Raw genomic sequence first — 12,080 nt, 5'->3', positions numbered from 1 at the left:
CTCCCGGTTGTAAGCCATAGATCTGAAGTCTATTTCTGACAGATGTACTGTAAAATGAATCAGTTATGGGCTTACCAATCCTTTTAACTTAGTTATTAAGCCCTGGCAACAATGGACAATGTCTCCCCTTATAAAGTTGGTCCATATGCCCTTCATACACACAGGGCACCTGGTGACTATTTCATACGGAGAAAGGCTATGTCTGCCAAAAGGAGCTGTCAGGTCGAGGAGCACCCTGGCTTTTGGCCAGGGGAGATGAACAGCTTCTGAAATTTTAGCTACCTGAATTTTTGTTGTTTGATCGGTACTTTCCACCAATCCGGAGACTGGGTTGATAAGCACACTACAAATGCCCAATGTCACAGATGGATTGCATTATTTGTCCAGTGACATGAGTTCCTTAGTCCCTATGTAATTCAAATAGTTTCCCAATTTGGATTTTTTTCCCCAATAACTATTGACCTACCATTAAGGCTGTTGTGCTCCTGCAAGGAATACCTCACGAGTCAGAAACATGCAGATCGTACTAATATATGTTTGTATCCCTGAGATGGTGACAGTTGAATAAAATCCAATTCCTAAATCTCAAATGGATATAATGGAAGTGGGAAATGTTCTTGGGACACATGCAGTGGTCTCCCTGGACTACGTTTAGGACAGATCGAACATCTGCTGCACACTTTATGAGCTAGCGAGAGGTCTCCAGTGATAAAACTTGCTCCATGGAATCTTTTCGGGATCTCAATCTGTTAGCTCACGTACATGTTGAAGTATAGGCAGTTGAGCTCCTACAGGTAAGACTGGTTTATGACTGGGTTCCAGCCATATCTGTCTGGGTTGAGGTTCCCCCCTCCCCCTTTTTTCCCCCATATTCTCTTTTTTCTTCTGTAGTCTGTTGGAACTTCAAAAGAGATTCTTTTATTGATTTAGTAGGGAGCAAGGAACATTCTCAGATCTAGATAATTTGGCTGCTTAATGTATCAGTACACATGGTTGGCCAATTTAATGTACGTTGTTTAATCAGAGTGACAAGCTTTTCACCGAGTTCTTTTTAAAAATGCTGAATTTAGTCACTTTGATCATCTTTAAAACTAGAGACAGACTTGAGTATTGTTTAGAATTTTTTCCAAAGCCTCCAAGGCAAACCAGGCTTTCTCCCCGCTGCTGGGTCCCGGCCCAGCCGTTTCTGGGTGAACATCTCGGGTGTGGCTTGGTGAAGCCCGTGGAGTGATGTCCGGCATTGTCCCTGGTCTATCCCCCACAGAATTCTCCCAGCGAACCTTACTTAGCTGTTCTGTTGCTGTTTTCAGAAACCAGTGGGCACATTATTGGGAATGGGTCAGAATGGCCAGGATCCCATGCTCTAACAGTTAAGGAAAATTGCAAAGCCGTTAAGGTCACGAAGACTGTCCCGGAAATCCTGATCCCCCGATCCTGTGCTAGTCCGAGGAGTGTATACAATCGTTGGTCTCCCTCTTCCCGAGACTGGCTTTCCCTACAGGGAACTCCGAGATTTCCGGGCTTCCGAGTCCATCTTGGTGTGAATTTCTACTCTGTCTTCCCTAGGTCAGTAGGGAGCGGTGGAGAAGTAACAGCAGGTAAGAGAGGAATAAGGAAGGAAGGGGAAGGGCAAATCTAGAGGCTTTGTACAAGTTACACAAAGAGCCTGTAGGAGAGCGGAGGTTCTCGGAGTTTATCAACCTTAGGGGCACAATTCTCCATGTTAATTTGTTTTCTGTGAAGATTTAGTCTGAACAGATTGCTAGGACACTGTGCGCTGGCTTAGGGTGGACTGCGCATGGGCTGAGCTCCAGGGGGCTGTCACCCCTCGAGTCTCTTCACCCTTCTTACATGTCCTGGTTTCCCCCCCAGGTGCTCACACGACTGGAGACGGTGCTGGGAACCAGCCTTTGTGCGCAGGTGCCCAGAACAGTGTCTTGTTTAATTATAGTTGTCGGCATTCTCTCTGGGACCCCGGCTCGTCTCGGGGGCCACCCGCAGTGTCCTCCTCAGAGACTGTTAGTTACCTGAGAATACCCAAAATTCGAGCTGGAAGAAATGCCCCTTCTATTTGGAGCTGAATAAGTTCAGACCTTCATTTATAAGCAGACGGTTTAGTTCAGACTCCCAGTAGGTACAGCCAGTTGAAAAGCCTAAATTAAAACCAGCCACCCATTTCAACTCCTAGCCCACAGTGCCACTCCCAGGGCCACCTGAGAAGAGCTCATCCGGCCGGGGTGGCCCAGCAGCTGAGTGTCAACCCTGCACCAAGAGGTCACAGGTTCGATTCCCGTCAGGGCACATGCCCAGGTTGTGGGACGATCCCTGGAGGGGGGCGTGCAGGAGGCGGTCAATTAATGTTCTCTCTCATCGATGTTTCTGTCTCTCCCTCTCCCTTCCTCTCTCTATAATCAATAAAGGAAAAAAATTAATAATAATAAAAAGAAAAAGACCAGCTCAAAGTCAGAGCCTCTACCCCCGCAAAGGGGAGGGCCTGGATTCTAAGAGGCAACTCTTCCTCTTCCTCTTCAGTGACCAAGGTTTGCAGCCTCCCCGGTAGGAAGTGACACCGACCTTGTGAGGACGCAGAGGGGCAAGGCCATTACCTCTGACGTTGAGCCCAGGGACACCATGAACGTCAAAGCCAAGATACCAGACAAGGACACCCTGTCTGACCACGCGCGTCCGACTGTTGCTGGCAAACAGCTGGAGGTCGGCTGCCCTCCCGGCTGCCATGTCCAGAGCCCACCTGCCCTTGTCTGGTCTGGAAGGGCCACCATCAAGGCTCTGCCAGCTCGCCCAGCACAGCTGCGACAGGATCACGCTGTCCACTGCAGGAGGCGTGCGGCCACACCGACCAACCCAGCTGCGAGGGGGTCCTCCTGCCTGAGTCCTGCGCCCCGGGGCCTATGTAAACCCCCTTTCCCTGACGGGAGCAGTGAAATAGACATCTCACCCAAGCCCCCCATGCAAAGCGAGGTGCGGTGGTGCCGCCGGAACCAGCACTGGTCCGAGTTTGGGGGTCCTGGGTGAGCCCTGGCAGCCCCGCCAGAACCAGCACGGGTCCGAGTTCGGGGGTCCTGGGTGAGCCCTGGCAGCCCCGCCGGAACCAGCACGGGTCCGAGTTCGGGGGTCCTGGGTGAGCCCTGGCAGCCCTGCCGGCAGCGCCGAGGGAAGAACACCCCGCCGAGGAAAGAACACCCCGTCTAGGAAAGTCTCGGAAGAGTTCGTTCAGCAAAACTAATGACAACTGCTGGGGAGCGAATTCCAACAAACAGACGAGGCTCCGGAGGGGGCGGCCCTGCAGCTGTCTCCGCCCCACGCAGACGAAGGGCCAGGGGCGGCGCAGGACACCCACCGCGGCAGAGGGCGGAGGCGGGGAGCAAAGCGGGGAGTCTGGGGTCTGGGTCAAAGCAAAGCAAACACATGCAGTTCTCCACGCGGGCGGGCGCACTAGACGGGATCACTCGCGTAGAGATGGTGCGGGACCCCGAGATCACTGACATTTCTAAGGTGTGTCATCAGAGACAGACAATTTCCAAGGTAAAGATTGACCGCTGCCAAGAAGGGGTCGGCTGGGACATGACCACGCCCAAGACCAGCTTCGGGCTCCCAGCAGGGATTTCCACGTTCGCACCGCCAGGGGGTGCGCTGGTCTCCGGGTCTGCAAGGCGCGCCTTCGGGCCTCCCTGAGTGTGTCACCCCACACTCAAACCACACATTTCATTCCGACGCCATCCAGTCGATGATGTCACTGCTAGTCTGTCACACTCTGTGCCTTCTAAAGGGTACTGATTCTTACTTCTCTTTTCAGACCTTAAATGTTACTGAGAAGCCTCTCTCAGCCCCTCGGGCAGAGGTACCAGCCCCCCAGCCTGTGCGCTCAGAGCCGCGGGGCAGGTAGCGGGACAGGTGTGAGCGCCCGCCCTCCAGCCTGCGCGCTCGGAGTCGTTGCGGGACAGGTAGCGGTACAGGCGTGAGCGCCCGCCCTCCAGCCTGCGCGCTCAGAGCCGCGGGGCAGGTAGCGGTACAGGTGTGAGCAGCCGCCCTCCAGCCTGCGCGCTCAGAGCCGCGGGGCAGGTAGCCGGTACAGGTGTGAGCGCCCGTCCTCCAGCCTGCGCGCTCAGAGCCGCGGGGCAGGTAGCCGGTACAGGTGTGAGCACCCGCCCTCCAGCCTGCGCGCTCAGAGCCGCGGGGCAGGTAGCGGTACAGGTGTGAGCACCCGCCCTCCAGCCTGCGCGCTCAGAGCCGCGGGGCAGGTAGCGGTACAGGTGTGAGCAGCCGCCCTCCAGCCTGCGCGCTCAGAGCCGCGGGGAAGGTAGCCGGTACAGGGGTGAGCGCCCGCCCTCCAGCCTGCGCGCTCAGAGCCGCGGGGCAGGTAGCGGGTACAGGTGTGAGCGCCCCACTCGGTACACTCCTGCACTGTGTGCCTCAAAGCCTGGCTTCTCCATCTGTCAGAGTGGTTGTTAGCACTTACCCCACAGGACTGTGAGATACATAAAACCAGCCCAGTAGTTAGGCAAAAGCCCTGAAAATATTCTCTTCACCTTCTTACAAACCTTGAAATGACTAACACGCGCCAGATGCCATGAGCACGTCACAGGTGAGCGGGACACAGGTCCTGTGCGATGGCAGCAGGGCGAACAGCACAGGGAGCCTGCCGGCAGCAGCGTCGCCATGGGGCGGGTCACTCAGTGACTTCTTGTGAGCGGTCAACATGCATAAACAATACCATATAACCCCAAACGTTGTATGAGGGTAGACTTAAAAACAAACAAGTGACAACTTCTAGCAACTGGCATCAGATTAACTATCAGGTTACATTCTGGGTTTGAAAAGAATTAAAGATATAAATCGTCTGTTTCAAATGTTGGTTGTAATATAACTTTGACATAAGATATATTTAATGAAGTGAGCAATCAGTAGTATATATTGAATTTCAACTAAATTTGGACAAAAATGTTCTATGCTCTAGCACATACAAAAAATTAAAAAGCCTATCTAAGCATTTAATAAATCACTTATAAAATATGTCATATCCATAAAGTTTATTTTTAAAAATTGTTAAAAATTAATCATACAGGAATATTCATTAATATACTTAAAAAGTTTGTTCCCCATGTTGAAGGAAAATACATTAGCAACATCTTCCAACACCATCTTTATAAAAGTAAAACTTCTAGATGCTGAAATGTACTACAGTAGATTCTCCAGTTCACACACCTAGTCCCAGGGCTGGAAACCCTCCCTCTCCCTCCCCAGAGGTGGCAGTTCTTGTACTAATAATGACATTCAATGGGCGAGACTGCCACCGGCTCTTGAGTTCACGCTGCATCACTGCCGGAGCAGGTCTTCCCCACTCGTCGAACGTAATTATCTTAGATCTGCATCTGACTTAAATACAAATAGAAACATACGCCCCACGATTGTAAACATTCACCCAGAGCTTCCAGAGTATACGAGTAATAGGGGTGGCCCAGGGTCACTCAAATGTTTCTCACTCATTTGGATATTGCTGAGATTAAGTTCTGAAGGCAAATTATCACAAGCCTTACTTGTATTTCTGTAAGAAAGTAGTCGAAAACACCTGAAAGTCATTCTAAAGACTGTATTAAGCACCATTTTCACTTACTTAAATATAGAGTTAAATTTAGAAGTACATGTATGATCATTAATATCCAAAATTAAAAATAACCGTGGGTTTCAAGCCCCCTTCAGTGAACACGTGTGGGTTCTGAGTTCCAATGATGCGGATGGGGTCACTCATGCACACCGAGGGGCAACCCCCAGGGCCACATGCTACCCCTAAGTCTGAGGCACAACTATCACTTCTGCCAGTGGGCACTGTACAAGCAGGTTAAGGCTGTATTCGGCTGTCAGAGTTCACCCTCCTCTTTAGTATTCTTACTACACAGATCACTTACACGAGTCAGAATTTCATAGGCGGGAGGTGAAGAGCCCCCAAACACTTTGTAAATATTATTCCCCATACAATTCATCGCAGCCTATTTACAGAGGGGGGCTCATCGCAACCACTGGAAACGCAACCGCGTCTGAGGCCTCTTCTCCCCTCGGCCAGGGCCCCCCGGCGGCTCACTGCCAGCCGCTCTGGGACAGGCCCGGCTGCAGCGGGAACGGCGCCCCCGACGTGGAGGGGAAGCCGGGAAACGCGTCCGGCTGCGCGGGGTAGCTCTCCAGCGCCGAGGCCGAGTGGACCTGCGGAAAGAGGGACAGGCAGCTTGGGGGTGTCCGCCCACCCTGGCCCGCACCTGCTCCCGCCTCGCAGCACAACTGACGCTGGAGGCGCAAGAAAGGAAACACCCTGCGCGAGTTCAGTCCCTCAGTCCCCTGGATTCTTAAAGAGAAGTTCAGCCTCTTCCGATGGCAGAGGTACAGAGAAATGCCATTAAAATATTCAATATTCTTTAAAAAAAAAATCTTTGTAGAAAAACTTTGCTTTTATGGTCCACTATTTTAGCTTAAATTTTAAAAGATAAGCTAACATTTAACTGTATAAAGATTCCATTTGTAAAATCTCAAAACTGAGATTTGAAAATATATAAGGAGGAAAAACAATTCATAGAGATGAATATATTCTGGCACCTTCGTTACCTTTCTGAAGATAAGGGTAATTTGCAGATTTGGGGAAAACTAGTTATCAAATCTGCAGACACTCTGCTAAGAGTCCTTTTGGGCGGTGTTGGGACAGCACCGAGGGTGCAGTAAGGTTGTGGCCCGCCTGCTGCCCCCCCCCCCCCATCACCTGCTGCAGCAGAGCCCCCTGGGCGCACGCCTGCTGCCCCACCCCCTTCACCCGCTGCAGCAGAGCCCCCTGGGAGCACGCCTGCCGCCCCTCCCCCGCCCACCTGCTGCAGCAGAGCCCCCCCCACCTGCCGCCCCTCCCCCGCCACCTGCTGCAGCAGAGCCCCCCCCACCTACCTGCCGCCCCTCCCCCGCCGCAGCAGAGCCCCCCGCCTACCTGCTGCAGCAGAGCCGACTGGGCAGCCGCGCTGTGTTGCAGCCCCTGCAGGTTCGGCTGGGCAGAGCTCTGGGAAAACCCGGGGACGCCTGGGAGGGACAGAAGGCCGGGGAAGACGGAACTGCCTGCAGCTGGAAGTCCAGATGATAAGCTAGAATGATAGAAAATGGGTTAAATTACAAGAAAGACATAAAAACGATTGCTTTTGTATTTGTCAGGTACTTTTTTTTTTTTTGGTACCTGCCCCCAGCGGGAACCAAACCCGAAACTCTCTGGTCCGCAGGCCGAGGCTCCAACCTCTGGGCCAAACCGGCCAGGGCTCAGATATTGTCTCAACATGTAAAAATATTAGAATTTCTATTGGAAGGAACCATAAAAGTCAGCCACTCACAAAATTACTTTGCTATAAAGTATACTATTCAGAACTCAATTGTCCACGTTCTGCATAATTACTTTCGTTGCTTTGTAATCAACAAGTTACCCAATACAAACCCTAAGCTGATCTGAGCAGGCATATCTATCATCACGACTGAAGAGCCACGAAACATGAAGCACTGAGTTTCAGGCCAGAAAACCACTGCGCACCGCCCCCTCTGATTTCCCCTCGGGTGACTTCGGGGCGCAGCCTGCCACGTACCCGGCCTGCGCGGCGAGCGCCGAGTTGAAGTTGGAGCTGAACGCCGAGGCGAATCCGGGGAGGACGGGGGCCGGGGACGGGGCGGTGGCCGCCACAGGGAGCGGGGTCACTGCGGCGACGGGCGAGGGCGCCTGCAGCCCCGGGAAGGAGGGCAGAGCAGGGGTGACGCTGGGGGCGCTGGAGGCCGAGAAGCCGGGGTAGGCGGGGCCGGAAGCGGGCAGGGGCCCCTGCGCCCCGAAGAGGGAGGGGCCGGCGGCGCACAGGCCCAGGGGGAAGGGCGCGGCCGAGGCCGCGGAGGCGGGGAGCCCTGAGGGCGCAGCCGCGCTGGAGGCGGGCGCGGCGGTGGACGGGGTGACCGTCAGAGTCCCTGGCAGAGATGCTGGGGGGTTGAGGGGCGGGTTCCCCGCGGAAGGGAAGTGAGTGGTCAGGGAGGTGAAGGGAGGAAGCGCCGAGAACACGGGCGCGATCGGGGCGGCGGGGCCGTGCGGCGGGAGGGGCGCGGAGGCCAGGGGGTTGGAGACATTCACGGGGGCGCCCAGGCCGGCCAGGCCCGGCAGCGCGGGGTTAAGGCAAGTGGGTAAAGTGAGGGGCACCGACGCCGCAGGGTAGGCGTGAGCCAGCGGCCCTGACAACCCTAAAGTGCCGTGGGAGGGCGCCGCGTGGGGCGGGCCTTTGAAGGCCGAGGGGGTGGGGCTCGTGGGCTCAGTCTTGATGGTGACGGGGACGGGGATCGTCACAGCCACAGCCGGGCTGGGCGCCACGTGCAGGTCGGAGCTGCCCGGGCGGGGGCCCGGCAGCAGCGGGGCCGAGGGGCCCGAGCCCGGCCCCGAAGGCAGGGCCGACGGGGCGGTGGCGAGAGGGGACTGGCCGGGTAAGGCGGGCGGAGAGGGAGCGGCGTTGGCCACCGGGGACGGCAGGCCCGGGAACACGGCCAGCCCCGGGGTGGCGGTGGCGGAGCCGGGCCGGGCGGCCGCGGCACAGCACTTGCCCGGGGCCCCCGCAGGAGGGTCGGAGCTGTGGTTGGGGACAGGGCAGAGGGCGGGCAGCCCGCTCGTCACCGCAGCGGACAGAGCCGAGGAGCTGATCAGGGTGGCGTCGCTTGAGGTCAGAAAGCCTTTCAGAGCCGACAGCAGAGGGCTGTTCACCCCAAGAGGACAGACTCCCCCAGGAGCCGCACCCCCCGCGATCACAGAGGGAGCTGCGCTGGACAGGCCTTGGGATGCGGGCGTCAAGGGCAAGGGGAGCCCGGCGAACACGGACAAGGAAGCAGAACTCGGGGTGCCGGCGGACGCCGCCGTGGAGGTGGCGGGGAAGGGGAGGCCGAGGAACGCGGCGGAGGCAGGAGCGAAGGTGTCAGTGGGCGCAGGAGTGGCCCGCGGTGCAGACGTGGCCGCAGGGGCGGGGGCAGGAGCGGCGGGAGGGCCCGGCAGCGGGACGAGGCCAGGAAAGACGGCCGGGACGGGCGCAGACGTCGTGCTGTGCACAGAGGTGACAGGTGCCGCCGGCAACGACAGGGTTCTGATCACGGTCGGATTGGGCACGGACGGCTGAGGCGTGTGCGCGGCCGAGGACACCTGCCCTGGGAACACAGGGAGGATCGTGCTCAGCATGTTCAGCCCAGACACGGTGGCGGCTGCCGATGCGGATGGGTGACTTGCCGCCTTGACGGGGGACGCCGTGGGGACAGGCGTGGCTGCAGGCGCTGCCGGGCTAGAACCGTGCGGCGGGAACAGCTGACTTGCTGCGGCAGAGAACGCTGTGGGGAGACAGGCAAGAGTGTGTCATCAAACCGAAACATCAAATTTTAAGTCAAAGGAAGTGCATACACATTTTGTGATATTTAACAAACATCAGAGGAAACTGTGACACGTGTAACAGGCCAGCCCAGTGTGCATGAGTCCATCACCGTGCCTTTCACTAGGAGGCCGTTAGGTCCGGTGGTCTCTCGACCCGCTCAGACAGCCCTCCAGTTCCCAGGGAGGACGCTCTAGAAGTCAGCGAACCGCCCCTCCTCCCAACTCTACCATCTGCAGAGCTCATCTTGGCTGAGACATGCTGGCCAGCTCACTGCCTGCGCCCTCGAGCCCTCTCCAGGCCCCCACGCGGACCCTGCAGAGACCCAAGGCTGGGGGGAACGGTTCTGGGTTGAAATCTGCGGGTGCAGCTGGGTCTGGCGGCGTGGGCACTTGGACATCCGGCCTGGTGGGAACCCACGTGCAAGCCGGCACAACAAGGTGAGATTGGAGGTCAGGCAGGGCCGAGGCCCTGGAAGGGGAGGACGTGCCAGCCCCCTTCCTACAAGCTCGGGACCCCACCACCACCACCTGACTCGGTGAAGACCATCCTGTCCGGGGCACGATACCGCAGAGCCCAGTTCTTTGGGGGAGGGGAGCAGCGCGGACAGGGACATCCCATGGGCGAGGCCGAGGCAGACGGAAGGTTAATTGTCTTTTGACATTCATCTCTTATTTCTCTCTCGCTTTTTATTCTATTCTCTTTTATTTTTATTTTTACTTTATTGTTTATTTTTCTTTTCTTCTCTCATTTCCTATTCTATTTTTAATTTATTCATTATTTTTATTTTAAAAATTATTAATTTATTTATATTTTATTTTTCATTTTTATTCTATTTCTTTTCTTTCATATGGTCTTTTTTTTCTCCTCTAAATCTTTTGATTTTGTGTCTTTGGTATTCGTTTATTCCTTTTCTTACCCTTTTTTTGTCTTTGTTGTTTTTTTGTGTTGTTTTGGTTTGGTCTTGTTTTGTTCTGTCAGCAACTGTATAACAGCAGGCACACGTGGTCAGAGCTGAGCCTCACAGAAACCCAGACCCAAATACAGCAGAGGCCCATGGAACCCACACAAGGAAGTCCTAGAGCTCACAGCTCAGGTCAGAAGGCCACTCACCATGATGGGGATGCACAGCGGTACATCCAACACTCAGAAACAAACAAACAGCAACCACAGGGGAACAAGAACGAGGCTCCCTGTGAAAGAGTAGGAGGAATACCCAGAAAGAGAGGTAGATGAAATGGAGACAGCAACTGATCAGAAACAGAGTATAAAATAATGGTTCTAAGAATACTCAACAACATGAAAAAGGACACAGAATCCATGAAAAACAACTGGTCAGAAGTGAAGAATGACATAGCTGAAATGAAAAACATTCAGGAAGGAATTAATACTGTAGTAGGTTAGAAGAAGAGGATCGAATCAGCAATGTAGAATACAAGGTAGAAAAAAATCACTCAAGAGCACCAAAAAGAAAAAAATGATTAAAAAACATGAGGGTAGTTTAAGAAAGCTTTGGGACAAGAGAAAACAGAACATCTGCATCATAGTGATATCAGAGGGAGAGAAAGCGAGCAAGGACTAGAGAACCTGTTTAAAGAATTAATGACAGAAAACTTACTTAACCTGCTAAAGGAAAAAGTCACACAAGTTCAGGAAGCACAGAGAGTCCCAATGAAGATGTACTCAAAGAGATCCACACCAACACACATCATAACTAAAATGGCCAAGGATAAAGACAGAGAGAGAATCTTGAAGGCAACAACAGAGAGGCAGTTAGTTACCTACAAGGAAGCCCCCATAAGGCTGTCAGCAGATTTCTCAATGGAAATATTTCAGGCCAGGAGAGACTGGCACGAAGTATTAAAAGTAATGAAAAGCAAGAACCTGCATGCAAGACAGTTCCTCTATCCAGCAAGGCTATCATTTAAAACTGAAGGTAAAATAAAGAGCTTCCCAAACAAAAGAAGGCTAAAAGAGTTCAGTACCACCAAAGCAGCATTGCAAGAAATGCTAAAGGGACTGCTTTTAGAAGAAGAAACAGAGAGAGAAAGGAACATAGGCATTAAGAAAAAGATGGTATTAAATAAGCACATGTCATTAATAATCTTAATAGATTAATGTAAATAGATTAAATGCTCCAATCAAATAACATGGGGCAGCTGAATGGATAGGAAATAACAACCAATATATATGCTGTTTATAAAAGACCAAACTCAGAACAAAATATTCACACAGGCTGAAAGTGAAGGGATGATAAATAAAATTCCATGCAAATGTAAACAAATAATAAGCTCAGGTAATAATACTTATCTCTGACAAAATAGACTTCAAAACAAATACCAAAATTAGAGACAAAGTTACTACACACTACATTGATCCATCCAACAAGAGGATAACCTTTATCAACATACATACACCCAATATAGGAGCACTTTAATATATAAATAAAAAATTCTTGGTGGACTTTAGCACCCAACTCTCATCATTGGATAGACCATCCAGACCAAAAAATCAAAAAGGAAACAAACACCTTAAATGATACCCTAGATCTAACAGATTTAATTGTTATTTATAGAACATTTTATGCCAAAGCAAAATAATATATATTCTTCTCAAGTGCAAATGAAAAATTCTCAAAGACTATACACATGCTATGACACAAAAGAAGTC

At 52.8% G+C, this 12,080-nt stretch overlaps 1 protein-coding gene across 2 annotated transcripts in view; it reads right to left on the bottom strand.

Annotated features, from left to right (window-relative positions):
• Positions 1-5,105: 5,105 nt before the first annotated feature.
• Positions 5,106-12,080, bottom strand: part of PROSER1 (proline and serine rich 1) — a 51,114-nt gene continuing 44,139 nt past the window's right edge. For both annotated transcript variants that reach the window (XM_036250504.1, XM_036250505.1), the window contains 3 exons: positions 7,617-9,372; positions 6,980-7,130; positions 5,106-6,216 (listed from right to left, as the gene is read on the bottom strand). In XM_036250504.1, the coding sequence (XP_036106397.1) occupies positions 6,094-6,216; positions 6,980-7,130; positions 7,617-9,372 (2,030 nt within the window). In that variant the 3' untranslated portion in view covers positions 5,106-6,093. The remainder of the gene's footprint in view (positions 6,217-6,979; positions 7,131-7,616; positions 9,373-12,080) is intronic.

This window comes from Molossus molossus, unplaced genomic scaffold (genome assembly GCF_014108415.1).
Source record: "Molossus molossus isolate mMolMol1 unplaced genomic scaffold, mMolMol1.p scaffold_m16_p_9, whole genome shotgun sequence".
NCBI lineage: Eukaryota > Metazoa > Chordata > Mammalia > Chiroptera > Molossidae > Molossus > Molossus molossus.
Note: the sequence above shows the minus strand (reverse complement) of the source record. Positions and strands in the feature narration are given on the sequence as shown.